This window comes from Capricornis sumatraensis, chromosome 17 (genome assembly GCF_032405125.1).
Source record: "Capricornis sumatraensis isolate serow.1 chromosome 17, serow.2, whole genome shotgun sequence".
NCBI lineage: Eukaryota > Metazoa > Chordata > Mammalia > Artiodactyla > Bovidae > Capricornis > Capricornis sumatraensis.
The window spans coordinates 64,925,206-64,952,082 of record NC_091085.1 but is presented as its reverse complement, the minus strand read 5'-3'; the positions used below and the strand labels follow the sequence as shown (position 1 = coordinate 64,952,082).

The 26,877-nt window shown below is 44.0% G+C and overlaps 1 protein-coding gene across 3 annotated transcripts in view; it reads left to right on the top strand.

Annotated features, from left to right (window-relative positions):
* FBXW8 (F-box and WD repeat domain containing 8) overlaps positions 1-26,877 on the top strand; it is a 120,433-nt gene that overhangs the window by 13,430 nt on the left and 80,126 nt on the right. For all 3 annotated transcript variants that reach the window (XM_068990028.1, XM_068990029.1, XM_068990027.1), the window contains exons 2-4: positions 4,296-4,400; positions 19,223-19,387; positions 23,374-23,462. In XM_068990028.1, the coding sequence (XP_068846129.1) occupies positions 4,296-4,400; positions 19,223-19,387; positions 23,374-23,462 (359 nt within the window). The remainder of the gene's footprint in view (positions 1-4,295; positions 4,401-19,222; positions 19,388-23,373; positions 23,463-26,877) is intronic.

The window sequence follows — 26,877 nt, the reverse complement described above, 5'->3', positions numbered from 1 at the left end:
TGGCAACCTGCTCCAGTATTCTTGCCTGGAAAATTCCATGGATAGTGGAGCCTGGCGAGGTGCAGTGGAGCTGCAAAGAGTTGAATATGACTGAAGTAACTGAGCACAATGGCACATGCTTCCAAACAGTCTAGGTAGAAGTCTGTGATGGCACCTTTTAGGTTACAAGGCAGTTCTGTACACACTAGTAGCAAGTATTATTATTATTATCATTTTTACTTATTATGAACTGTGGGAAGTACCAAATGAGAGCGCTTAGGACCTTCCTGCTGCCTCGGTTAATTTATACGTGGTTACTGGATTGCAGCCTCAGTACGGGATGTGGCTCTATCTCCTTGTCCACTCATGCTGTACCTGTAAAAGGATTGCATTTTCAACCATGGGATCAAACATGCTTGTAACTCTCAATCTTTTGTAAGGTGTTTCGCAAGTGATATGTTACTAGTAATAACAAAGTGAAATTTATGAGTGATTTACTTAACCTTGAAGTTCCTCTGTAGTTTTTTGGTTTTTGACATAATGATGTCACTCTAACTTGCATTTCTCTGTTGCCTCCTCAGTGGAAAGCGAAGTAGGTTACCTAGTTTAATGACACTGGAATTATGCATAAGAACCCTTGGGAATGTGTTGAATACAGGGCCGCTTGGGAGTAAAGGTAGGATTAACCGTGAAACAGACTCTGAGATAGAGGTTTGCGTGCAGGTGGTTTCCTGGGTTGGCCTTGCTGAGGGGGTCCCATATTGAGGCCTTTTTACTCCGCTGTTGAGCGGTCATTGGCTGCACACTGCCCTTGAAGAGGAAGTGTGACCTGGAATGAGGCAGCTTGTTTGCCCCAGGGCGTGCCTGGGAAGGGACGCAGCTATGAGCCACTGGCAGGCAGCATCCTGGGCCTCTGGGGGGATGAGTATGGTGGACCCAGGCAGGGAAACTGAGTGACCCCTCACAGCCTCCGTTTCAAGAGCCCATGAGAGAATGTCTCGCCACAAAGATTCCAAGTGTGCGACGGGAAACTGCAGGCTTTGGTCTCCTGACCTGTGGGTCTACGTATTTCTTAAGATGTGGGGATGTGGACCTCTCTTTAATATATCGGTTTCTTTTATGCTTTTTCCTGCCGTTCCCACCCAGTGGTAGCAACAGGGAAGTTCGTTTACATAAGAGTCTGGGACTTGATCTGTTTGGGATTGACCATCATTTTGAAGTTTAGATAATAATTCTCAGAGCCCAGTGATTTTAAAAAAAAGTTGGCTTTGTGCTACTGGTGTTTACGTCATTATAATTCAGTGCTTCGAAGCAGTTGTTACCCTCTAGAACTTGTAAGTGATCAGGAGCATCACAACTGCGTGTCAACAGTGAGACCAGTGTGGCGTCCCTGATTGTTCGCTGCAGTGGGAGCCCTAACACCTGCGACTGGTGGTTCACACCCTGCTGGCCGCCTCATTTTTATCCAGTGTGCACTAGAGCAGATCCTTCTGTAGTGATTACTGTGGTATAACCGTCTAGGATTGATGATTCTATTTTTTAAAAATTTCTTTATTTTATTTTTGGTTGTACTGGATGGATCTTCGTTGTCGCACGGACTTTTCTCTAGTTGCTGCGAGTGGGGGCCCCTCCCTAGTTGTGGTGTGCTGTCTTCTCTCATTGTGGAGCATGGACTCCATAGCTGTGGCACATGGACCTAGTTGCTCCGTGACCGGTGGGATCTTCCTGGACCAGGGATTGAACTCGTGTCTCCTGCGTTGGCAGGCAGATTCCTTACCACTGAGCCACCAGGGAAGCCCTGACGATTCTTTTTTGAAAGCCGTTTTGGAAGAGATCTTGTTGTGTGGATATTTTCAGCGTTCAGACTCCTGAGTGACAGCCTGTGCCGGCCCGTCCCCTTTCCACTGTTGTGGACCGTCATCTGCTTATCATGTGGCAAGGGGAGACAACTCTGTGTAAACAATGAGCTTATGTGGGGGCAAAATGGAATGTGGACCTAATCAACAAATACTTGTTGAAGGAAAAGAAGGGGCCGGGGATATACCATTCAAGGAAAGAAAACAGTAATTTTAACAATCGATGATTGCATGCTTAGCCTTGGGTACTTGTGCCAAGTCCTTTCCATGAATTATTTCATCCTATCCTTATAACTGCCCTGTAAATGACACAGTAGGTATCCTGACATCTGCTTCACAGATGAGGAAGCTGAGAATCAGTTGCGTGTAGCCTGGTCTCATGGCTAGAGAGATGGCAGAGCTGGGATGACCAGTTGGAATCTGTGCTCTGACCCCGACGTGGCACTGCATCCCAGAGGTCACTGGTGTCAGGACGGATGGTGGCAGAGTCTGGAGCATGCTAAGGCAGAGGCCTTATTTTCTAGGAGAAGAGAGAACTGGCCAGCTGAATAGGCAAAAGGGAGAAGGCACCTGCCACCTGAATCGTGACTTTTGTGCACCAACAAAACTAAAAAATAGAGATGATTTCTCACCCTTCATCCCAATCATGTCAAATCCAGACACCAGTTTATAGGGAGTTCCGAAGGGATGATTGAAGAAAACAATGCCTGGCACATCGCTGGCAGTAGATAAAGAAAAAGCTAATTATGAGTTTAGTTTGCATGAATGCAGACTTTGCCTTTATTCTGCTTGTATAGGACAGGGAACATTTTTTCCTCTTGCTTCTCTACTGCATGTTTAAGGTAGACTTCTCCGCCTCACTGTAGTCAAATAATCCAAAAGAGAAAGCAAAAGAAAGTCCAGGGCTGTGAGTGACAGTCTTGTAATGTGTGCCGCTTTCATTGACTCCTTCCACCGTTACAATAAGGCATCTGAAGTTGAATCTGGGCAGAGAAAGTGAGGCCTCTTTTTCTCGATGGGTTAAGTCGATTAGCTGTAGGAGGGGACCTAGCCTGACCAATGACTTCCCTTTATTTTTTTAGGCAGGGATCCTTTTTGTCTTTCAGGTACACTTGCAGATTTTTTTTTCCTGTTGTTTTCCGTACAGCCAACCCTTCTGTCCTGACTTAACATTCTGTTCCTTCTCTACCCGCCGAGAACTATAAGCCCTTTCCCCCTTTCCCTCTAGAGAGCCTTCTCGGCCTTCATGCTTATTAGCCTTGCACTGTTTTTGCAGTTGAATACATTACCTCCTTATGCCCTGGATACTCTTAGCCCTGAGAGTCCTAGATGAATGGAAACACAATTCCAGAAAAATCTTCACCCTGATTCTTGGTGCTTTAGCACACCGAGACTTTCCATGCAGCCTTGCAGTATACAACTGTTGTATTTGAGTGGTGAATTAATACTTTTCTTTGTATCCAGTAAGTCGCTGATGTCAGTCAAAGCTTACTAGAAGTGAATTTTATTAAGCAAGTTCTGTTGGGACGAATAGCGCCGCTTTCCCCAGCTTCACAGGAGCCTACTCCAAAGCAAGCTTTGGCAGGCGGATTCGGGAACAGGCAGAGGGATACATGTGCACACTTGGCCTTTTTTTCTGTTTCACGCTCATATTTCTTTGTGCTACCAGGATCGTCATGACAGCCTTATCTCTCAAATAAAGCCTGTTACCTCATCCCTAATTGCTTATCCAAAGGCAGGCGAGCTCTAATTTCTTCGCATTAATAAATGACACCGAAGAAGAAACTGCTTTGTTTGCACTGGCTCACTCGGTTAACCAGCACAAGCCCCCGAGTGCATTAGGAAGCCTTGTGCTTCTCCTGTGGCCGAGGGGGGAGTGCTCACCTTACTCAAGAGCAGCGCCTCGTTTATGTACTTTCTGCTCACATTCACAGCCCTGTCCCCCTTTTCTTGGAGAAAACACTGCAGTGACCTAGGTCAGCATTTCTCTGCTATGGACACACACTCCAGTCCAGGTTGGGGAATAGGAGCAGTTGTCCTGGAAGGACCAGTGGCCTCCCTCCCTGGTTTCAAGGCTCTTTCTTGGCTTCCTGCCACTCATCTTTCCTGAGACTTTGAGAGGCTTTCCACGGACCTTTGCACTGATTCCCGTGGCGCCCCTCAGCTTGTGAGCTGGCAGCCCTGCTTCTTTTTGAATCATTTTGTGAGATGGTCTTGTGGAGTTTATAAGTGCATGTGAGGAGACCTCATATGAATGTGGGGAGTCAGAGCTTTGAGAGTGACTATAAGGCTCTGAATGAGTTCTATAACTGCTCCGTGGAATAGTGAGAATGTTTTGCTTTTCCTCGGTATCACAGTTCTCTCTCTTGTCACCACCTAGGGCCATTGCTGACCATTTAAAGGGCCTACATTTTCATGTTTCAGAATTTTAATATTTCTTTTCTTTTTTTCCCTCCTCAGAATGAAATGGATGATGTTCCCTTCTTTGATATCCAACTGCCTTATGAGTTGGCAATCAATATATTTCAGTATCTGAACAGGAGAGAACTAGGAAGGTGCGCACAGGTAAGCCGTCAGGATTTGCTTACACGTGTAATTCAAGTGTGGGAAGCTCCTCCATAACAGAAGTGTACTTTACACAATGACAGACTCCACAGAAGTAACCAGTGGGATAGCAGCTTTACTTGAAGGAAAGCAACCTTGAGCTTAAACGATCATGCTCCGTATCCCCACGTGGTGGTGGTCTTTTTGTGACCGACTGCCCCGGTGCCTCAGGCACTCTGAGTTATGCCTGACCCGTGGCAGTGTGCTCAAGGCTGACAGCACTGTGTTGGCCTTTCTGAGCTCGCCAGAGCTGTTAATGTCCTCACTGTTTCTGATGCAAAGGTGTGAGGCCTTGGTTCAGTCAAGCCAGCTGTTAGGTTGGGAGCTCAGGGTCAGCCTGGGGACAAAACAGTGACATCATGTTCCACTGTACAGTCCAAATTACCCTTCGGACACCCGAATTCCGTGCAGTGAGGTGAGAGGCATGTGAGAACTGAGAGCCACCGAGGGAATTGCAGATCAGCGTCCCCCATCTCGTGCCTGCTCTGGGCCACATGCTGGTGGAGTGGGGTAGTAGCAGATAGTTTAGGCCAGACTTTATTGTGTGCACGAATCACAGAGGGGCTGGATAAAACACAGTTTCAGATTCAATAGGTCTGGGGTGTGGCCCCCACTAGTCTGCATTTCTACCAGCTGAAGCCAGTGTGGCTTTGGCTATGTTTTAAGAGGCAGGCATTTATGCCCTTAAAGTTAGTCTTGTATTCTCTTCTTGGTGAAGGGTGAATGTGATTGCTTATCATTTGGGATTTCATGGACAGCTGTGTTTCCCAGAAGACACTGGAGTATCCATGGCCCATATTAGCCAAAGAAGTAATCTGTTTAGTGGTTACCATTTCCCATCTCTAGATCCTATGTGTTTGACACAAGTCTCTATACCTTTAGGAGAAAGAGTTTGGTGAAACTGGGTAGTAGGAGGGACTTCTTGGAGGTCTAGCAGTTAAGACTCCACACTTCCACTCTAAGGGGTGCGGGATTCTATCCTTGATCAGGGAACTCAGATTCTACATGTTGGGCAATGTGGCCAAAAAAAAAAAAGACATTAAGTGGTAGGAAAACTATACATTAAAAATCCAGAACACTGCCATGAATGTGAAATTAAAAATATTAAGGCAGTTTGAGAGTGGTGAAAACTGTGCTCAAACTTAGACTCTAGAGCAGGCTGACCCCGTGGCAGTTCAGTGAAATGACAACAGAAGGCAAGACAATTTAGAGAGTTTCTGGTTTTACTCTATTTCCCTATTATGATTTTACCCTGTTATGAAGCAGTTTGCTTAATCCGAATGTTTTCCTACTTAAATATGAATTTGAGGAAGTTTTCAGGATTTTTGATTGCCACAGTATCAGTTAAAAGGGGATGTTGGCTAATATTTTTTAATGGAGAGTGTGGAAATGTTTAGAAAGAAATTATTCAAAGGGTAAAATTCACAAAATAAAAATCTTTGCAGTATAAACTGCTCAGAGCCTATCGATTGCATTCAGTAAGAGTACCTACGTTGTCTTCTTTCCCTTGGCAATTGGATTTGTTGTATTCTAACTTTACATATTGGCCCTATCCCAAGAATTGAAAACAAGGGTGTAGCTAAGCCCAGCTCCTGGATTTCAGCTGGATGCCGTTAGCCGAAGCCTTAGAACAGGGTCTAATAGCTTGCTTTCCACAAAGTCAGCATTCGGTGATAAAATCTTCATTCTTGATAGGGAGCTGCTGTTTAAGGAATCATTTCTTTTAACATTGCTTTTTGCTCTCCCGCTTTGTAGAGGGCCATGTGGCTTTCACATCTGCTGCTGGTTTTCTCATCCAGAGAGTTTATCAGTGGAAAGATAGGATCTGGTGGAAGAAGAGATCCCCCTTTTGGTACAGTGGGGCTGCATTCCAGGGTAGATTGGTTATGCTGGTGAGATTATTCTGCAGGTGTGAACAGTTTAATTTGCAACACAGTAGTCCAATTGTCCACCAGAATTCTTCCCTGTTGGGCCAGTTGGATTTGGATTTTTGTTGTTGAACCTAATTTTTAAAGCACATGTGTAAGAATAGAAAATAGCTCTAACCAGAATCCCTGAGGTGGCTGTGATCTGCAAAGCCAGGGTTTTTTTTTGTTTGTTTGTTTGTTTTCTGAGCTTTTGCACAAAGAGGACAGTGGATGGCCAGTAGTTTGTAGACTTGGCTTTTTTTTTTTTTTCAAGCATTAAAATAAAACACCAGACTAATAAAAATAAGTAGCATTTTCATTTGTTTCTCAGTGTTTTTATTTTTGAAACAGGGGAAAGGGCCTTCTGTTCAGTGGAACATCCTGCTGCTTTATGATTTTATTTCAGAGGGGGCTAGCACTCTCCGTCTTGCTGTTTTCCTCTGGTTCTCTTTTAATCTAGCCACCTTGGGATTTGAGTGAAATTGGTTGGGCCAGTTATGGGGAATTGGCACCATGAACTATATGTGTACCCTTGGAGAAAACCTGTTTGCTTAGATCTTTATGCCAAATTGGTAACTGACTCACAGTAAGGAATCCTAGTTGGGGAGGACTTCTGAGATTTCATTATGCCACAGACTTGGAGAATTGATTTGGCTCTGACTTCGTCTCCTTTCTGCTTTGTGAGGCTTGATGCTTCAGAACTTAAGTCCCCCCACGTTAGTCTGTGACCCTGTGGACTCTGGATACTGGCCTCCCTAGCCTGTTGCTGTCCATACCTGGCCCTCAAGGGGTTTATATCTCTGTGGGAGAGTCTCACGCTGAGATGTCTCAAACAGTGTGCTTTTAGTAAGGTGTTATGTGTGGGACAGCTCACTGAGCAGTTTATCATTTTGCTACTTATGATTTTGTGTTTTTTGTATGTGTGTGTGTATGTCCACAGGATTTCCGGTGTTTCCAATGTAATATTTTACAATGGGTAACAATGACAAAATTGTTGATTTCAGAATTTTGTTTTTTATGAGGAAAAAGTAAGTGTGCTGTTATATTACTGGATAACTCTAAGAAGTAGAGGTTTTTAAGTATGTGCCAGTGTTCATTTAAAACACTTTAAAAGTAATTTTAAATTGATAAGAAGTTGCAAAATACAGTGCAGAGATGTTCTGAGTACCCTTCCCCCAGTTCCTCCATTGTCAGTGTCTTGGAAAATTGTCCCACGGTATCAAAACCAGTGATTGACATTTGCGAAGTCCACGGAGCTTATTCAGATCTCACCAGTTTAACACACGCTTATTTGTGTGTATTTGGTTCTGTGTGGTTTTATCATGTGTATAGATTTGAGTGACCACACAGTCAAGATACAGAACTTTCATCACAAGAATTCCTGCTACTCTTTTATAGCCACACCGTTCCCCTTCACTAACCCTGGAAACCTTGAATTTATTCTCCATCTCTGTAATTTTATTTTATTTAAACAATTTTTTAGAGATTTCATTTTTAAAGGTTTTGTTTATTTTTAGGTGCAGTGGGTCTTTGTTGCTGCACGGGTTTTTCTCTTGTGGCGATGAGGCGGGGGCTGCTCTCGAGTAGCACAGGCTTCTCCCCGCAGCGGTGTCTCTGGCTGTGCAGCAAGGATTCTGGGGCGCTCTGTCTCAGTAGTTGTGGCGCATGGGCTTAGTTGCTTCATGACATGTGGGGTCTTCCTGGACCAGGGATCAAACCCATGTCTCCTGCATCGGCAGGTGGGTTCTTTATCATAGAGCCACCAGGGAAGGCCTGTAATTTTATTTTTTCATTTTCAGTTTTAACATATATTTTAGTTCTGTGTATTTCCTAATGTGTAATTTTAGCAGTAGAGCTGCAAAGGCAAAAAGGTCATGCTTTTCAAGTAAAACGTAGAAAAATGTCCTTAAAGAATGTAATCAAGAAAAAGAGGGACGATAGAGAGGTTAAAAACTTAAGACTTATGATAAAAATTGGCAAGCCAGAAGTAGGTGTTACCAAAATAAAGAAGTACTTCTGGAACTAAAGCCTAGTCTATTAGATTGTGAGATTTCAAGTGTCAAGGAAAATGTGATCTTGTGATCTTCCCAGATGTCCAAATAGGAGAAACTAAAACCAGACTTTTTCTAGCTGCAGATCTTAATGACATGTTTAAAAGTTGGGGATTAAGAGCCAAGCACTCTGGGTTGATTTTTTTCAGAGCAGAAATGATGCTGAGGACTTGCGGTTGCTGGCAGAGTTCCCTCAGTTCTTAACTTCACCTTTGCCCCTAGACTTCCCTCAGGGAGGCTCGTGCACATCTGACACCCAGGCACCTACAGGCATTTTCTTTTAATTTGCCCGGTTGCAATGGCTGCTCCCTCTAAATGGGGTTAAGGAAAAGCAGAGCAGCTCCAGAAAGAAGATGGGGAGCTCGATGAAACAGGGACAGTGAAGTGTTGATAATCATTTGAGCAGAGTTGGGGGGGCTTGATAGTTGTTTATACTGTTCACTTTACTTTTGTGTGGTGGACATTTTCCATATTAAAATTTAAACGAGAAAAGAAATCAAAAAGCAAGAGATTATGCTAGAATAAGAAAGTCAGAGCCTTCTGAGGACAGCACATGCCAGGAGCTGACCTTTGAAAATAAAAACAATCCAGTTTTTTAAAGTGTTAAACAGTGTTGGACTTATTCTTCTCATTCAGTCTTTTACTCAGGGCCTGCTGTGTGCCATGTATGTACCGTTCTAAACAGTGAGTTGGAGAGGGAAATGGCAACCCACTCCAGTGTTCTTGCCTGGAGAATCCCAGGGACGGGGGAGCCTGGTGGGCTGCCGTCCGTGGGGTCACACAGAGTTGGACACGACTGAGGCGACTTAGCAGCAGCAGCAGCAGACAGTGAGTACAGCAGTGACCAAAACAGAAACCCCATTCCCCCTACCTTTTAGAAAGCTTTACAGTTATGTGCAGTAAATACAGGATTGAATATGGAGTACATCAGGTGGTGGTAAGTGCTGTGGAGAAAATAGACCAGCAGAGACGATGTTGGGCTTACACTTCTAAGTGACTGGAGAAGATGTCACAGAGAAGGTGGCCTTTCTGCAGAGACTGAAAGGAGGGAAGCAGGAAGCTGGACAGGTCTCTGGCGGAGGCGAATCACAGGTGCACAGGCCTGGAGGTGAGTGCAGCTGTTGTGCTTGAGGACAGCAGGAAGGTCAGAGCTGGCTCGACTGTGGTAACTGAGTGTCGGCCTCCCAGAGGTGTACATGTGCTTGTCCTCAGACCTGTGATGTGAATGTGCTACCTTTTGTGGGAAGGGACCCTGGCAGATGTATGTTAAGGATCTTGGCATGGAATGATCTTGGATTATCCAGGTGAGTTCAGTGTAATTGCAAAGCTGCATAGCTGGAGGCAGGAGGTCAGCGAGAAGAGGAGATGCCATGTTTCTGGCTTGAAAACGGAGGAAGGGGCCCCAAGCCAAGGAATGTAGGTGGCCTTTCAAACCTGGAAGAGGTAAAGAAGCAGATTATCGCTTGAAACCTCCAGAAGGAATGCTGTCTGGCTGCCCACACTTTTATTTTTTACTTGTTTATTTTTTGACTGGGCCATGCATCCTGTGGGGTCTTAGTTCCCTGACCAGGGATTGAAACCCTGCCCCCTGCCGTGGAGGCATGGAGCCCTCATCACTGGACAGCCAGGGAATTTCCCCAGCACCTTGATTTTAGACTTTTGGCCTCCAGAACTGTCAGAATAAATGTGTGTTATTTTAAGCTGTAAGTGTGATAAGTTGTTAGAAGATCAGTTCAGTTCAGTCGCTCAGTTGTGTGCGACTCTTTGTGACCCCATGAATTGCAGCATGCCAGGTCTCCCTGTCCATCACCAACTCCCAGAGTTCACCCAAATTCATGTCCATCGAGTCGGTGATGCCATCCAGCCATCTCATCCTGTCGTCCCCTTCTTCTCCTGCCCCCAGTCCCTCCCAGCATCAGAGTCTTTTTCCAATGAGTCAATTCTTTGCATGAGGTGGCCAAAGTATTGGAGTTTCAGCTTTAGCATCAGTCTTTCCAAACAACACCCAGGACTGATCTCCTTTAGGATGGACTGGTTGGATCTCCTTGCAGTCCAAGGGACTCTGAAGAGTCTTCTCCAGCACCACAGTTCAAAAGCATCAATTCTTTGGTGCTCAGCCTTCTTCACAGTCCAACTCTCACATCCATACATGACCACTGCAAAAACCACAGCCTTGACTAGACGGACCTTTGTTGGCAAAGTAATGTCTCTGCTTTTGAATATGCTGTCGAGGTTGGTCATAACTTTCCTTCCAAGGTGTAAGCGTCTTTTAATTTCATGGCTGCAGTCACCATCTGCAGTGATTTTGGAGCCCAAAAAAATAAAGTCTGACTCTGTTTCCCCATCTGTTTCCCATGAAGTGATGGGACCAGATGCCATGATCTTCGTTTTCTGAATGTTGAGCTTTAAGCCAACTTTTTCACTCTCCTCTTTCACTTTCATCAAGAGGCTTTTTAGTTCCTCTTCACTTTCTGCCATAAGGGTGGTGTCATCTGCATATCTGAGGTTATTGATATTTCTCCCGGCAATCTTGATTCCAGCTTGTGCTGCTTCCAGCCCAGCATTTCTCATGATGTACTCTGCGTATAAGTTAAATAAACAGGTGACAATATACAGCCTTGACGTACTCCTTTTCCTATTTGGAACCAGTCTATTGTTCCATGTCCAGTTCTACCTGTTGCTTCCTGACCTGCATACAGATTTCTCAAGAGGCAGGTTAGGTGGTCCAGTATTCCCATCTCTTTCAGAATTTTCCACAGTTGATTGTGATCCACACAGTCAAAGGCTTTGGCATAGTCAATAAAGCAGAAATAATGTTTTTCTGGAACTCTTGTTTTTTCAATGATCCAGTGGATATTGGCAATTTTATCTCTGGTTCCTCTGCCTTTTCTAAAACCAGCTTGAACATCTGGAAGTTCACGGTTCACGTAATGCTGAAGCTTCGCTTGGAGAATTTTGAGTGTTACTTTACTAGCGTGTGAGATGAGTGCAATTGTACAGTAGTTTGAGTATTCTTTGGCATTGCCTTTCTTTGGGATTGGAATGAAAACTGACCTTTTCCAGTCCTGTGGTCACTGCTGAGTTTTCCAAATTTGCTGGCATATTGAGTGCAGCACTTTCACAGCATCATCTTTCAGGACTTGAAATGGCTCCACTGGAATTCCATCACCTCCACTAGCTTTGTTCATAGTGATGCTTTCTAGGGCCCACTTGACTTCACATTCCAGGATGCCTGGCTCTAGGTGAGTGATCACACCATCGTAATTATCTTGGTCATGAAGATCTTTTTTGTACAGTTCTTCTGTGTATTCTTGCCACCTCTTCTTAATATCTTCTGCTTCTGTTAGGTCTCTACCATTTCTGTCCTTTATCGAGCCCATCTTTGCATGTGATGTTCCCTTGGTATCTCTAATTTTCTTGACGAGGTCTCTAGTCTTTCCCATTCTGTTGTTGAGTAGGAAACTAATATAGGACTAATACAGTGAGTAGACAGGGCTAAGAGAAGCTGAAAGAAAGAAAGAAAGTGAACTCACTCAGTCGTGTCCAACTCTTTGCAACCCCATGGACTGTAGCCTACCAGGCTGCTGTGTCCATGGGATTTTCCAGGCAAGGGTACTGGAGTGGGTTGCCATTTCCTTCTCCAGGAAGAGAAGCTGAGGTGGTCCCAACTGGAAAGGCACTTAATCTGCGGAACTTGAATAAAAGGAATTTGAACTTGGGTTCTGAATGAGATGGGAAGCCACTGAAGCATTTTAATCCAAGGAGTGATAGGTCTGACCTATGTGTCAAAAGGGATCGTTTGGATTGCTGTGTGGAGAATACACTGGGGGACAAGATCTGCAGCAAGGAAATCATTTTGAAGGCTGCCAGGAGTACACACTGGGGCTTCCCAGGTGGTGCTAGTAGTAAAGAATCTGTCTGCCAGTGCAGGAGACGCCAGAGTCTCTGGTTCAATCCTTGGGTTGGGAAGATGACCTGAAGTAAGAAATGGCAACTTGCTTCCATACTCTTGCCTGGAAAATTTCACGGATGGAGGAGCTAGAGTCCATGGGGTTGCAAAGAGTTGGACACAACTGAGCACACACGTACACACACACACACACACACACACACACACACAAGAGCCCATGATGATTTGGATCAGGACTGGCTGGTGGAAGTGGACAGAATTAGGGTTGCTTATGTGTTGGATGTGGAGAGAGAAAGAAGACTCAGTAGCTGTCCAGGGTGTTTGGCCTGAGCAACCAGGGAGTGAGGTTGCCATTACTGATGGAGGGGAAAGTGGTGGGATGAGCAAAGATCAGTGCTTGGATGTAAAGCTGCAGGTGAGTTCTGCGTTGCACTCAGGACTGAAGATGTAAATCTGGAAGCTGTCAGCACATGGATGATATTTAAAGCCAGGAAACTAGCTCACTAGGGACACAAGTGTAGATGGAGGAGGAGATTGGGGGACTGAGCCTGGTACACCACAGTGATTAGAGGATAAGCAGACTAAAAAGCTAGTACCTGTAAGGTGGGAAGAAAACCCAGCGTGCATAGGTTCTGAACCAAGGAAGAGAATTTTACAAGGAGGTGAAGGTGATCGAACGTAATGAGTGGTACTGTGAGTCAGCCGAGAGGAGGACTGAAGTGACTCCTGGATTTAGTAGCTGGACATCAGCAGTGTTCTCCCCAGGTGGACTTCGTACATCATTGCTTGACTGGAACAATGACAAATTCCCCTGTTGTGGACCCCACTGGTAACCTTAATCCAGGCAGAGTTAATAAGCTAGTTTTTGAGCCAAGGGCTTTTTTTTTTTTAATGCTACAATTCATAGTGGTGCTATAAAGCAAAATGCTGGAGACACTTTTATTAGCAAATTCTTGCAGCTGAGGCTCACTCAGTGGGACTTTTACTGGGCAGGGCCAGCCCAATCTCAGTGTATTAAAGAAAGACCATTAGGCCTTTGGAAAATGCAGACTTGTAAACTTTCTAGATTTAATGTAACTTAAGAAATCAAAACAATTAGATTTCCTTTTGGTGAGACTCTAAAATTTACTGTGAAACTTTAGCTAGGTCTTTTTCTTGTTGATTTTTTTCCCCTTTCAGGCTTAAAAGAAATTCTTAAAGCCTGTCATTTTTGTTCTCCTTTAAAGAAGAATAAAAAGGCAACCTTCCCTTTACAGTTTGCTAAAGAAATTGTTGGCATGTTTCTGTGTTTAATACCTAATTGTAAGTACAATCCTGATCCCTTTTTGGAAGTTATTCTCACCTCTAATCTTTTATAAATCCCTCAAAGAGCTTTACTGTTTGTTATCCAGGGTTTAAACTTTATCCTGAATATTATTTTCTATAAAAGAAGGCCTGTGGTTTGGGGGTTAGTGGTGGGATGATGCACTGAAACATCAACTTTTTATTCTTGGGTTTTCATCCCGTAACCCTGTTGTACAGATTTCAGACTGTGTTAAGACTACTTGGCATTTTCTTTGAAGCTGATACATATAAAAAGTTTTCAGCTCCCAACTTTTACAAGGTCTGACATATTTGAGAGCTCTTGAAAGTCTCTGAAAAGTTTCTCCGTTTTAAAGTGGTTGACCTTTGTACAGTTTGGTACTGGTAGAACCTCATCTAGAATGTTGAGTTTAATTGGGATATTCTAGTTTGTAATCAGTGAGTACTGAATTTGGATTCTTCTGAGATGCTGATGATTCACTGGCTCCATCTAACAAAGTGCAGCCTTGTGGCTAATTTTTAAACTCCGGAATTACAAAGATTACCCCCCGTTCAGGGCTAGTCTTGTGGTCCAGCCTAACTCTGAGGGCAGAGACTGGAACTTTTCTTTCTAGCTTCCCCAGCCATGGGGAAGTGGCCCCCAGTCTGGGCACATCTCTGGGGTGTTACCTACCTGCAAAAGGTGTCAGTTAGGCAGGTTAAGGTGGAAAGTGGATGAGAATTGCTGGCCTTAGTGCCTACTGTGTGGTGAGCACCCAACATGTGTTTTAATCTATTGACTGATAACACATATCAGCATTCTCTAAGGTGCCTTCTGGAGGGCACTAGGCTTTCGATATACTCCTTGTTAGAAAAGTTCAGGAGCCAGATAATGTTTGAGAAACACAGCTTCCTATGTCTCCTCCTTAGATACAGGCAGCACATGTCAGTCTGTTAAAAGCTCTGAGAAGCTCCCACAGTGAAGAGTCCTGCTTAGTTTTGTTTAAACCAGTGTTCTCCAAGCTTGTGTGACCATGCAGTCCTTTTGATTTTTATTTGTTACTCTAGCTGTGCTGGGTCTTCATTGCATCACATGGACTTGTCTCTGGTTGTGGAGTATGGGCTTCTCTAGCTTCAGCGTGAGGCCTTAGTTGCCCCTTGGCGTGTGGGATCTTAGTTTCCTGACCCATTGAACCCATGTCCTCTGCATTGCAAGGCAGATGTTTAACCACTGGACCGTAGGGGAGTCCTGAGAATCCTTTTCTAAAGCTAGGGAGCTGCTGTTCTGCTGACTGTGCTTTGGCAAGTGCTGTGTAGTGTGTAGTGAAAGTATTGACTTAATTACTGTGAATCTCTCATCTGGTAGTTACATTTAATAATTTCTGCAAAGTTTTACCTTTTATAATTTTTACCAAAAAAAAGGACTGATGTATCCCACGGATCAGAGTAAACTGCTGCGTGTTCAGTTTAGTTATCTCTCTGTGCCTTTGAGAAACCATGAGGGTGTCTGTGTGTTCACCCTTGTCTTATACTTTAACCCTGAATTCCAGGAGCCTGTGGGAGAAATACTGTGCTCTGGAGCTAATTGAGTTGTTGCCTACCTTCATCACAGTGGATGTTGGTCTGTCCCTGTCTGTTCTGCTTGATTGACTAGTGCTGAGACTCCCTTTGGCACAGACAGATGGACAGACACCACCCAGTGTCATGGACAGGCTCAGCTGTGGAGCAGACATGCCAAAAATAAAACCGTGGTGTTCTCGCTAGTCAGAACTGGGACTCCAGTGTTATTGAGTCATTATCCTATTCTTTATTGCCTGACCACTTGTGATCAGATGAGGGTTTGTTTCCCCGATGCCCTTATGGCTGAGATGGAGAGGTGTGGGATGACAGTGTGGTTACGTGGATTTGTAACTGATGCTGTGGCCATGCCCAGGGTGGGCTGCTTAATGGGTTCCTGTCAGCCTGGAAGAAGGGCTCTAGTGCTTTGCCACGGGCTCTGTACTCAGCCCCATCCTGGTCAGTTTTTTAAAAATAATTAAGACGTGAAGGCCCACAGACTGCATTTCGCGGATGATTTATGTAAAGGGAAAGTAGCGTGCATATAACGGATGACAGAATTGAAATGCAAAGATGATATAAAATGCTGGGAGTGGGCATGTGTGATGAGCTGGGATTTAAAATGAACAGAAAGTTTAGAAAGCTCAGAATTTAAAACGTGATAGTGTGAGAGTAAGAAATGGGGGCTTTTTTTTTCTTTAATTACAGTTGGTGTTTAAGAAGACTGAAGATTGATAAGTACCAAATTGAGATTACTGTTGGGAAGAAAAGGATGTGGACTCAGAGAGATACATAGGAGTTTTAAGCTTATTGGTAATATTTTTAAGCAGGGTGGTGTGTCCATGGGTGTTTGTAATATATAACTTTGTCTGCCTTAAATATTTGTGAAAATAAATGGACTCCAGAAACTCTGGACTATGGGTTCTGCATTGTGTCTTTAAGTGAAGTAGCAAATTAGTATCTGATAAAATCCTTCTGTTCATGGCACTTGGAAGTTGTGTATCTGGGATATTGTTTAGTCGCGAGTACCACATTTGAAGAGGGACAGTGCAGACATATAAACACCAGGGTACACTTCAGAGGTAATGAATATGGGAGCTAGTTCTGTGACAGTTAGTTGAGGGAAATGTGTAGCGTTTAGACCAGTGAAGAAATGACTAAAGGGAAAGGTGATGGCTGCCCTCAGCCACTTAAAGAGCTGTTAGTGTGTCATTTTTGTTCCTCTCTTCTGATACGGTTATCTTCTTCTGTGTTAGATATTTTTCTAGCATGCCATTCTGATTCTCTTATTTCTTGTACCGTATTTTGGAGTTATTTTCTTTATGGTTGCCCTAGGGGTTACAGTGAGCCTCATAAAATGTAGTTTTGACTAATACCAACTTAATTCCGATTGTACAACCAAAGTGCTCTAGAATAACTATGTTCTCTCTTCTTTCTTAGAATTTGTACACAATAATAGTACAATCTTTATAAGCCCATCAGCAGTTTTAGGCTGTGTCTTTTTAATCAGATGGAAGAAAAGGGATGCAAGTAAACGTACATTTATACTGTCTTTTATATTTACCTTTGTAGTGATGTTTACTTGGAAAGTAAAGTATATTTCCTTTCAGTTCAGCCTAAAGGACTGCCTTCAGGCAGTCAAAATATTGTATTTAGTATTTCTTGTAGTGCAGATATACTCCAGGTGAATTCTCTTATTTTCTGTTTATCTGGGAATATCTTAATTTCCCCTTTTATTTTTGAAGGATCATTTTGCTGGCTCTAGATTTGTTGATTGGCAGTCTCTTTTCAGCAGTTTGAATATGCTGTGTGCCACTGCTTTCTGAGTTCCATGATTTCTGAGAAGTACGGAGTACCTTGTGCATGAGTCTTTTTTCTCTAGATCCTTTCAAGATTCTGTCTCTAGCTTCCTACAGTCTAACTGTGTCTAGGTGGAGAATCCCAGGGATGGGGGAGCCTGGTGGGCTGCTGTCTATGGGGTTGCACAGAGTTGGACACGACTGAAGCGACTTAGCAGCAGCGGCAGCAGCAGGTGTGAGTCTCTGAGTTTATTCTTCATGGTGTTTGCTGAACTTCTTTGCTATGCAGATGAATGTTTTCCCTCAAATTTGGGAGAGTTTTTTCCTTAATTTCTTCAGGTGTCCTTTCTACTCCTTTATCTCTTTCCTTCCCTATCTGGGACACCTATAATGCCTATATTGGTCCACTCAGATGATGTCTCATGGTTCTCTGAGGCTCTGTTAATTTTGTTAATTTTTTGTTTTTTGATCTTTTTCTTTCTCAGTATGGAAAATCTTAATTGACCTTAAATTTTCTGATTCTTCTTCTAGCTCAAATCTATTGTTAAGCCCCTTTAGTGAGTTTTTTTGTTTGTTTCAGTTATTATACTTTTCAACTATAAAACTTCTATTTGGTTCTTAAAAAATAATTTCTATCTCTTTATCAATATTCGGTACTTTCTGAGATATTGTGCGTATATGTTTATTTCTTTAGATATGCTTTCCTTTAGTATCTTGAACATATTTATAATGGGGTGTTCCACTCTCTAGGCTTTCCTTTTAAGTCTTTCGATCAGCCTCCTTTTAGCCCAAGTTGGTAGTGCCATGTCAGACAGCTGCACTGTTAAACAGTAGTCCCGTATTTTTTCTGACAAATGCCCTGGGTATGGGACAGAGTTAGATCTAAGTCAGATTGGATGAAGATGCTTTTGGAGAGCTGTAAACCCATTTGGCCTCCTTGGGAGTTGTTAGACCTCTGGTTATTACAGCTACTGTAGTTGGAGGCTGTTGGTTTTCAAGGCTGCCATGGAGCTGGGGGACGAGGATGGGATTAATGAAGGTGAAAACAACACAAAGGCTGCTATTCTTACTAAGGGTCAGCCGTTTTCCTTGAATAAATGCTCCTCAGAATATTACTAGCTTGTAGTTAATTTCTGGAGCTCTGGAAAAGTTGATTTTTGACAATGTTTGGCAGTATCCTTGTCGCTCCTTTTGAGGAGCAGATTTTCGGCAATCTTCACTCTGTAGTTAGAAAGTTAACTCTAGCAGCACTTCATCAAGTGAGGCACCCTTGTGTAATGAGAGTCTGCCGGGCACACGCTGTGTGCTCTCTCTCACTGTGTCTCCTGTTCTTCCTTCTTATCTGAGTATTTGATGTCTTGGAGTAGCCCCAGGGGAGTGTTATGGAGCGCAGGTTACTGAGAACCGCTGGTCATGACTTTATTAGAAGTGAGGCTCCGCCTTTGGGGGGACAGCAAGCAGAATGTGTTTCAGGCCTCCAGCCATGTGGATCTGCCATCTCATTTTGCCAGCGGAGTCCATCCTTTACAATCTGCCCGACTTTGTACAGTAAATCTCATGATGAAGAAAATCCATCATTTCCCAAAGTTACGCTTGGAAGACAAAGCTCTTAACGGCTAAAACGACCCTTTCCTCTGGATACAGTTGGGATTTGAAATCCAGTCCAGATATAGTGTTCATTTCTCTCTTATCAGATCTTATCATCCTAGTTAATAGCTTGCCTTTTCTGTTGAATATTTTTTATTTACACACTTAAAATCTGAGTTTTCACACATAAAATGAATTTGAATTTCTCACATGACCAGAAGTTTGGGTTATGGATATTAATTTTATCACAGCTTTTTACTTTAGAGGTCATCAGTGTCTAGCTCTATAAGATGGAAATACAAGTGCCTGTTAGTAAAAAGCAGAGATTCTGTTCTGAAAAGCTGTGTGTGATTTTGTATCTGTTAACATGTTAGTGTATATTTTTTGTCTGTTACATGTTTGTGTATTTTTCTCTTTATATCTTGTATTTACATGTGTATGTATAAACTAATTTAACCAACTAGTCTAAAATGTGGCATTAGGTTGGTAGTACAGCAATTTTGAAATCTTGAAAGATAAAACTGGAAACATTTGCTTGTATTTTTTTCACCTCGGAGGATTTTGTTAATGAGACATTTTATACTGCCATAAACCCAGGGCAGTGATAAAGAAAGGTGTTGATTGATTTTTGGATGACAAGGGATGTCTCTAATTGCAGAACTTGATGTTTGTGTCACTTGGGCTGTTGTAGGTGAGCAAGACGTGGAAGGTGATTGCAGAAGACGAGGTGCTGTGGTACAGGCTGTGCCAGCAGGAAGGCCACCTCCCCGAGAGCAGCATCTCCGATTATTCTTGCTGGAAGCTCGTGTTCCAAGAGTGCCGAGCCAAGGAGCACATGTTGAGAACCAACTGGAAGGTAGGCAGTGGCCAGCACCATTACCTGCAGGGGAGTTGCCTGCAGGGACCCAGGATTCCAAGCCCGGGATGAAACCTGAGTCCCTCCAGTTTCAGCGTGAGGCTCACTGCTGAAAGCAGAGAGAAGGGTGTGGTGAGTGTCCCTGCAGCTGACGGTGGCTTGTGTAGGCAGCCACCTATTTGGGAGCGTCCTTTGTCCTCCAGGAGAGGAGGTGAGCTTGAGGTGCCAGTCACCCCCTTCTGATGGTCGGGTGTTTGGAGTGGTACTCCGTGCAGCCCGCTTTCACTGTTGCCTCTTCCCTGGATGGACCAAGAAAGCATCACCTGATTGCAAAAGAGGGCCTGAAAGTGCTCTTTCCGGTCAGTGTAAGGGGGAGATTGCTAAGCGTCTCTAAGTACTGTCTTCCCTTGCCTCACGTAACCTATTTGCTCGCCTCCATAACGTTTATCAATTCAAAATCTCTGCAGAAATGTTAGATCACAGCTACGCATTTACCCAGTGAAGTGTTTCTATAGAAATCACTGTCAGGAGCAGTGTTACATGGAGCTGTCTGAGGCATGAGGAGATGCCAGCCTGGTGGCCGTTTCTTCCCACCTGGGTGGCTGGATATTCAGGTGGAGGGAAGGGATGGAACTGGATTCTCTGTTCCCCTCCTGTAAAAGTCAATCCTAATAGACTTTGAGATGAACAAGCTTTTGCTCAGTACTGATGGGCACATACTGCCTATGTGCACGTCTGTCCTCAGTCACCTCACAGCCTGATTAGTGACCGTATTCTAGATCTGGGTACTGTCACAGTTCCTAGCTAAGTCAATGAGAGCAGTGTTCCTTTAACTTGGCGCTTCTCAGCCCCGGGGCTGGCACCATCTGGGGCCAGATCTTTTTTAGTGAGGGCTGTCCTAAGCATTGCAGGATCTTCTGCTTCTGCGGCATCTCCAGCCGCTCCCCAGTACAGGCCAGAAAGCATTCCCTTCCTTCCCCCAGCATCACCCCTGTTTGAGAGCCACCCTTCCAAAGAGAATTAGCACAGCTGTCCTTAGACCACAAAGACACCTCCACTAAATAAAAGTCCCTCTGCCTCGCCATGTGCATCCAGACCAGGTGGAGGCCCCTTCTTCCCCTTTTGCTTGGTTCGGTCTGTGTGAAGGACATAAGTGAGAGCACACCTGCTGAGACAGGCTGGAGATAGGAAAGCCAAGGGTCTAACCCTGGCTGCTGCTGCTGCTGCTAAGTAGCTTCAGTCTTGTCCGACTCTGTGCAGCCCCATAGACAGCAGCCCACCAGGCTCCCCCATCCCTGGGATTCTCCAGGCAAGAACACTGGAGTGCGTTGCCATTGCCTTCTCCAATGCATGAAAGTGAAAAGTGAAAGTAAAGTCACTCAGTTGTCTCCGACTCTTCGCGACCCTATGGACTGCAGCCTACCAGGCTCCTCCACCCATGGGATTTTCCAGGCAAGAGTACTGGATTGGGGTGCCATTGCCTTCTCCAACCCTGGCAGGAGGGGCCATAATTTAAGGAACGCTTGAGAGGAGGGCGTTCTGTCCGGGAAGGAGGGATGCTTTTGAGAGTTGTGAGCACAAGAGCTGGAGGTACTCCATGTACCATGGCTCAAGTTCATAAATGTCAGATCCTAAAGGAGAACACAGCAGCTGACTTCTTTGTTTGCTCCACAGACAATGGACACTTCCCAGGTGGTGCGGTTGGTAACCTGGCAGACTCCACCTGCCAGTGCAGGAGATGCAGGTTCAGTTCCTGGGTTGGAAAGATCCCCTGGAGAAGGGAATGACAACCCCCTCCAGTCTTCTTGTCTGGAGAAATCCATGGATGGAGGAGCCTGGTGGGCTACAGTCCATGGGGTTGCAGAAGAGTTGGACACAACTGAGCGCACACACCTACATACACCAGAGAGAATGAAGGGGGGAAGCAGGTATGCCCTCCTCATCCAGGCTGAGGGGGCAGAAGTGACACTGTTTAGCGACCTGCCTCAGCATCTGGAGCTTCATGCCTGTGTGCAGATTGCATAGAGTTTAACTGAACATCTGTTTGTTGTCTTTCTCTAACAAGCACAAAGCCATGTGTTTGGTAAGTGCTCAGTAAGAGGTTGTTGCTTGAATGAACTGGAGTCAGACTGGAGGGAGGCTTCTCTTTGGAGCATCTTGGGCCCACATCCCACACTGTTACCTATAAGGTCTACAGAGGTCAAGTGTCTAGTGATGGCTCTTGCATTAACAGTGGTGATTCTGGAATGAAAGGAATCCTTATGAAAACATGAAAGGGAGCAGAGAGCAGGATGCCTTCCCTGTATGTGCCTCTGCTTTCCCATCTCTAATGTGGAGCTGAGAGTAGCTGCGCCCTCCAGGCTGCAGTCAAGAGGACTGTCTAGTGGTATCTAACGCTCCTCCCCCAGGGCTTGGCCCGTGGATGCAGCTCGGTTAGCCTTCACTTTGGTCAAGGTCATCCTCTGGATGGGTCGGGAAGGTGATTTGGTTTGAAATCTCCTAGGTCAGTGTCTGGGGAAGCTCAGCAGGGACCCCAGGGTTCTCAGTACTTCACATAGAGGGTGACCTGTGAATGTACAAACTTACCTGGACTTTAGAGCAAGGGTGAAACGGTGTTCTTTTCCCTGGTGTTTGCACGCACTTGTTTCACAGTGGAGTGCTAAGGTCTCTTAATCCAGAATACCAGTGTGGGGCTGGAGCCCAGGACGAAGAGGAAGCCACGTGACAGAACTTAGAGGAGGCCATGAGTGCATAGACCCTCTCCTTTGCTTTCACTGCCTGGTCTCTCAAAAGAGCTTGCTGTTCTTGTCACTTTGGCCATGGTCCTTGTACGGATGACTTTGCAGTCCCTCCCATGTCTCACACCAGCAGGACAGCCCCACCTGGATGTGTCCAGTTGTGTCCCTCAGCCTTGGGCTCATTTCTCGAGTTCAGTGCGATCACCGAGCGGATCATCTGGCACAGTGTCTGGAGTTCAGCTGCTTAATAAATGTTGGTTTTAATGGGATGGATGTCATCATCTGTCTCCTAATAATAATGTAGATAGTAATAGTAGCTACCATTTATTGGAAACTTGTGTGCAAAGAACTATCCTTGGCACTTATACTATTTCTGATCCTTGTGCTGGTACAACAAAGGTGAAGGTATAGATGGCTTGGTATTCTTTTTTTCAATTTTAGTATGGTTGACTTACAATGCTGTGTTTCAGGTGTGTAGCAGAGTGATTCAGTTATGTATTCATATTTTCTGATGGCTTGATATTCTTGAATACCTTTATGCATGCTTGCATAACTGTCCCACCCTTCCCAACATCCCACATGCAAATACTTTCTATACCTCCAGATTCCCTTTATTTTAAAAATAGTTATTTGTGTGTATTTTGAATCAATAAATAATCATGATACAATAAATCAAAAGTCATCAAAGGGCATACACTGGAAAATATATCTTCCTCTTGCCTCTCTTCACCTACCTCAGGAGCTACTGTGTTAAGGGTTTTAGGGTTTCCTTTATAAACCATTTCCATGAACCTCTGACCTCTCAATCAGAAATAAAGTCTTCTCTCCTTCCCCCCCCACCCTGATTTTTATTTTGTTGTATATATGTTTTAATTTTATTCTGAGAGCACTTACAAGAGCTGTTAGCAGGTAAAATACCATTAACTACTTTCTCTCCACCAAACTGGACTTTTTAAATACACTTTATGTGTTTCTTCACTGGTAGCCTCTGCAGAGTGAAGTAGTTTATGTCCTGTAAGCCCCGAGGGGGTGGGCCAGTGTCTCACAGTCTAGTTCCATTCAGTGTGTGCAGCTTGGAAGTGCTAGTAGCTTAACATAGTGATTGTCATCTGTGTCCTTTTGAGTCTCTTTAACTGTGGACACAGTCCATGCTGTAGGTAACCCACCGTGGAATATAGATGAGAGCAAAATGCTTTGTCTCCCTGCCATCCCGAGAATAGTATAAACCACACCCCTTTTCTCATGCAGAATCGCAAAGGCGCTGTGAGTGAGCTGGAACACATTCCCGACGCAGTTTTATGTGATGTGCATTCTCACGATGGCGTTGTCATTGCTGGGTAAGCAAAAACAGTTTTTCATTTAATACTCTTCATCCTAAGGTCTTTCACTTTTCACGGACTACCCTCTGTGTCTCAGCCACCTCATTCTACCTTTGGGAGCACGTGCCTTCCCACTCACAGCCCACGTGGAGATAAGACGGAGCCCCTGTCTGTGTCCTCCAGTAGTCGAGGGCTCTGAAGCGAGTGGGGTGGGGCGGCTCTGTAATCCATTTGTCTCATATCTTTTGAGCTTTTAAATGACTCTTGTGGCATGTTATTATGTTAGATTTTCATTAAGGCCAACAGTTTGTTCTTTATGAAGACATAAAAAACTCAAGAATAGTAAGTGTTGGCAAAAACGGGTCCTATTCTTGATTTCTCATTCTGAAGCCTTCATTATGAGGAAGGGTTGTGGCCACACAGGTAATCTTCCTTCTCTACCACACAGATCGTATTTGCAGTTAACTTGTCCTGAAATAGGCATTTTATTACATATCTGTCTCCATTGCCGAGAAATTTAATTTTAGCTTCTGTGAATTTGGCTTCTATTCCAAAAACCACTTTCATGAATTCTTCATGTTTTATCAGAGAGGTGTTTTTATGTGTTTCTTTAATGTATACTAAGGCAGTAATTTTCTTTTTGGATTAACAGTATGTCTTGAACTAGAGTCTTACGTTGTGTACCTAATGCCATAGAGACCAGGACACTTAAACTTCTGGGTCTGGATTGACTATGAAGTGAGCTGCCCAAAAGAAGTTTCTCCCTGGATGGACAAACAGAAACCTTGGACTTAACAACATAGTCATAGGAAAGCCTTTTCCTTTGAAAGAAAGCTCCTTCAGAAGCATTCCTTGAAGAGTATTGCTTGAATTGAAATTTCAAAGAGATCATTTTAATACTTTGTGGTTTCGTAGCACCTTTGTAGAAGTGTTTTGCTCTAAACAGGTTAGGCCTTAGGAGCAACACTATGCTTTAGCTTGTGTTTTCCTGGCCGTGATTTCGAGGTTAATGCCCTTCTTGGCAGTGCCATAAAACTGTCACTTTTAGAAAAATTAATGGACTAGAAATCTAGAATTCTGTCCATCCAGTTATCAGTGTGGCACTAGGCTTCTGTCCCCATCACTCAAGTGTGGGCCTGAGAGCTCATGCTAGGTAAGGTCCTTTTCACCTGCTAATTCTGAGATTCCTTAGTAACTCCCAGAGGGACTAGGATCATTCTAGCTTACAGGGGTTTCCTGGTTAGAGGCCTTTGAGAACAGACTGTTGAGACTGAACTGAACGCCATAAAAGGAATTGAAATAGGGAAGATGACTCTCGAAAGCCAATAATGAATTTCTCATCCGGACGTGGACCTTACGAAAGGCAGCCTGGCCATGTGTCCAGATACCAGTCCTTCTTTTCCTGTCTCTCCATTCCCCTGAGGCCTGCTCAGCATCACAGATTATGCCCGCACAAAGCACAGCAATGGCAGAGTTTCGTGGATCGATGAGATGAAACTTGATCTGTGGGTCAGAGAGGCTCCTCACAGCCCCTGTTTTTAAGAGAACCTTACGTTGATGGCCTAGCCTCAGATACTTCAATCTTGCTTGTATATACAGCATCTTGTGTTTATCATTAAAATTTTATCTGGTGGTTACGATGCTTGTTTTCTGGGTCAGATCTTGAATCCCTTTTCATTTGAGAACAGCGGTGTTTGCGGTTACCTCATTCTCAATCAATGTTGTATTCACCAGGCTTTCTGCAGTTATGTATCTCCAAGGAGCTTCTTAAAGAGACAGTGGCTACCCCACCATTTCTTTCTCATTTACTTCTTTTGCATTTTTCCTGTTTTTCTTCTTCCCTTCCTTCCTTCTCTATTTTTTATGCAAGTGGAATCTGTTCAGAGGCTTAGTTTTATATATCTGCAGGTAACCTATGTTCCATATCTGCATTTAAACTTGTTAATTATATAATTGAAGATTCTGTTGCAGAATCTTTTCCCAGCTTCTTCTCAGTTTTTCAGTCTTCTATGTAGGTGTTCCTGGTTTGGAGTTGCATTGCCTAGATTTAGACTGATGTGTGTTACACGGAAAGGTAGAGTTAACCCAGTCTTGGTTCTCTCTTAGTCTTCTTTTCACACAGAACCAGGGTACCCATCAAATGCTTATTTGCTCATAAACTCTGAGACACTCGAGTCCCTGTCAAATGAACAGGACGTGGATGCCTCTCACCTGAGGCTTGTTTTCCACCAGAGGAAGCAGACATTATTCTCAAAGCTTTTGATCTTTCCCTCTTGTCCATGAGTGTTTGTTTCCCTTCTATCTCATGGATGATAATTTCCAGTTACCTTTTCCTGATGCTTGGAGCCCTTTGAAATTTGTTTCCAACCTTCCCTTTCTCCTCATTACTCTTCCCAGGGTACCTTTGGTTTTTCTCCCCCCATACTGTCCTAGTTACCTCTGACCATGTCTTTTAAACTTTAGATGCAATTTACACACCATAAAATTCACCCTTTTAATTGTGTAAATCAGTGATTTTTACTACATTCACAAGGTTGTGTAACTATCCACCATTATCTAATTCTTGAACATTTTCATCACCTCCAAAAGAAACCCTGTCTCCATTTTTTAGGGCTTAGCTCGAGTCTTGCTGCCTCCTACAGCTTCCATGGCACGCTAGCCTATTAACTCTGCCTCCCATGCCAACATCTCGCCTTCTCATGCCTCCCAGGGAAGTGATTATCTGCAGCTCATGGGGCAGCTAACCACACGGCTTTGAGGCTTCACTGAAACATTTTTGTCTTATGTTGTTATTTTATTTTTAAACTTTATAGTCATGTAAATGCCCAGTTGATTTGTAAGCATCTTTTAAAAGTAGAGGTGTTATGTACTATTTCGTTAAGCTCCCTGTAGTACTAATACATTTTTTAATCTGAAGAAGAGTGTTAACACTTAATAGATTCCCTTCCCCCGACTTGTATACTATATGTTACATGAGAAACTGGAGGAATTCCTGACTTCTTTTGTCTGTTCTGATTTCCTAGTTCTTTTCAACTTAGAATCACACAGTTTGAAACCTGGAAGGAACTTTATAGATTCTGTTCTGAAATGCTCCTCCTGCGTGAGGTCGTGGAGGCTCCCGAGGTCTGGGGAGTGGGGTTGATACATGTGCCCTGCCCGCCCCGCTGTGCTTCTGCAGGGGGCACGTGAGCGCCCTGCCCCTCGCCGCCGTCTCCAGCCCTGGCTCCATGCTCAGATGGCCTATTATTATAGTGTCATTTTGTTTTCCTTTATGACATGTATGGACCTTTCTTTTCTGTTAAAAATGAAAACAGCAGTAAGACCATGTTGTCTTTGCAAAACTATTAGAAAGTGGAGGAGAGAAAGCTGCCTGATTTCCAGCTTGCTAGCACAGTTCCCAGTATGGGTTTTGGTGTGTGCTGTTTATGTTTCT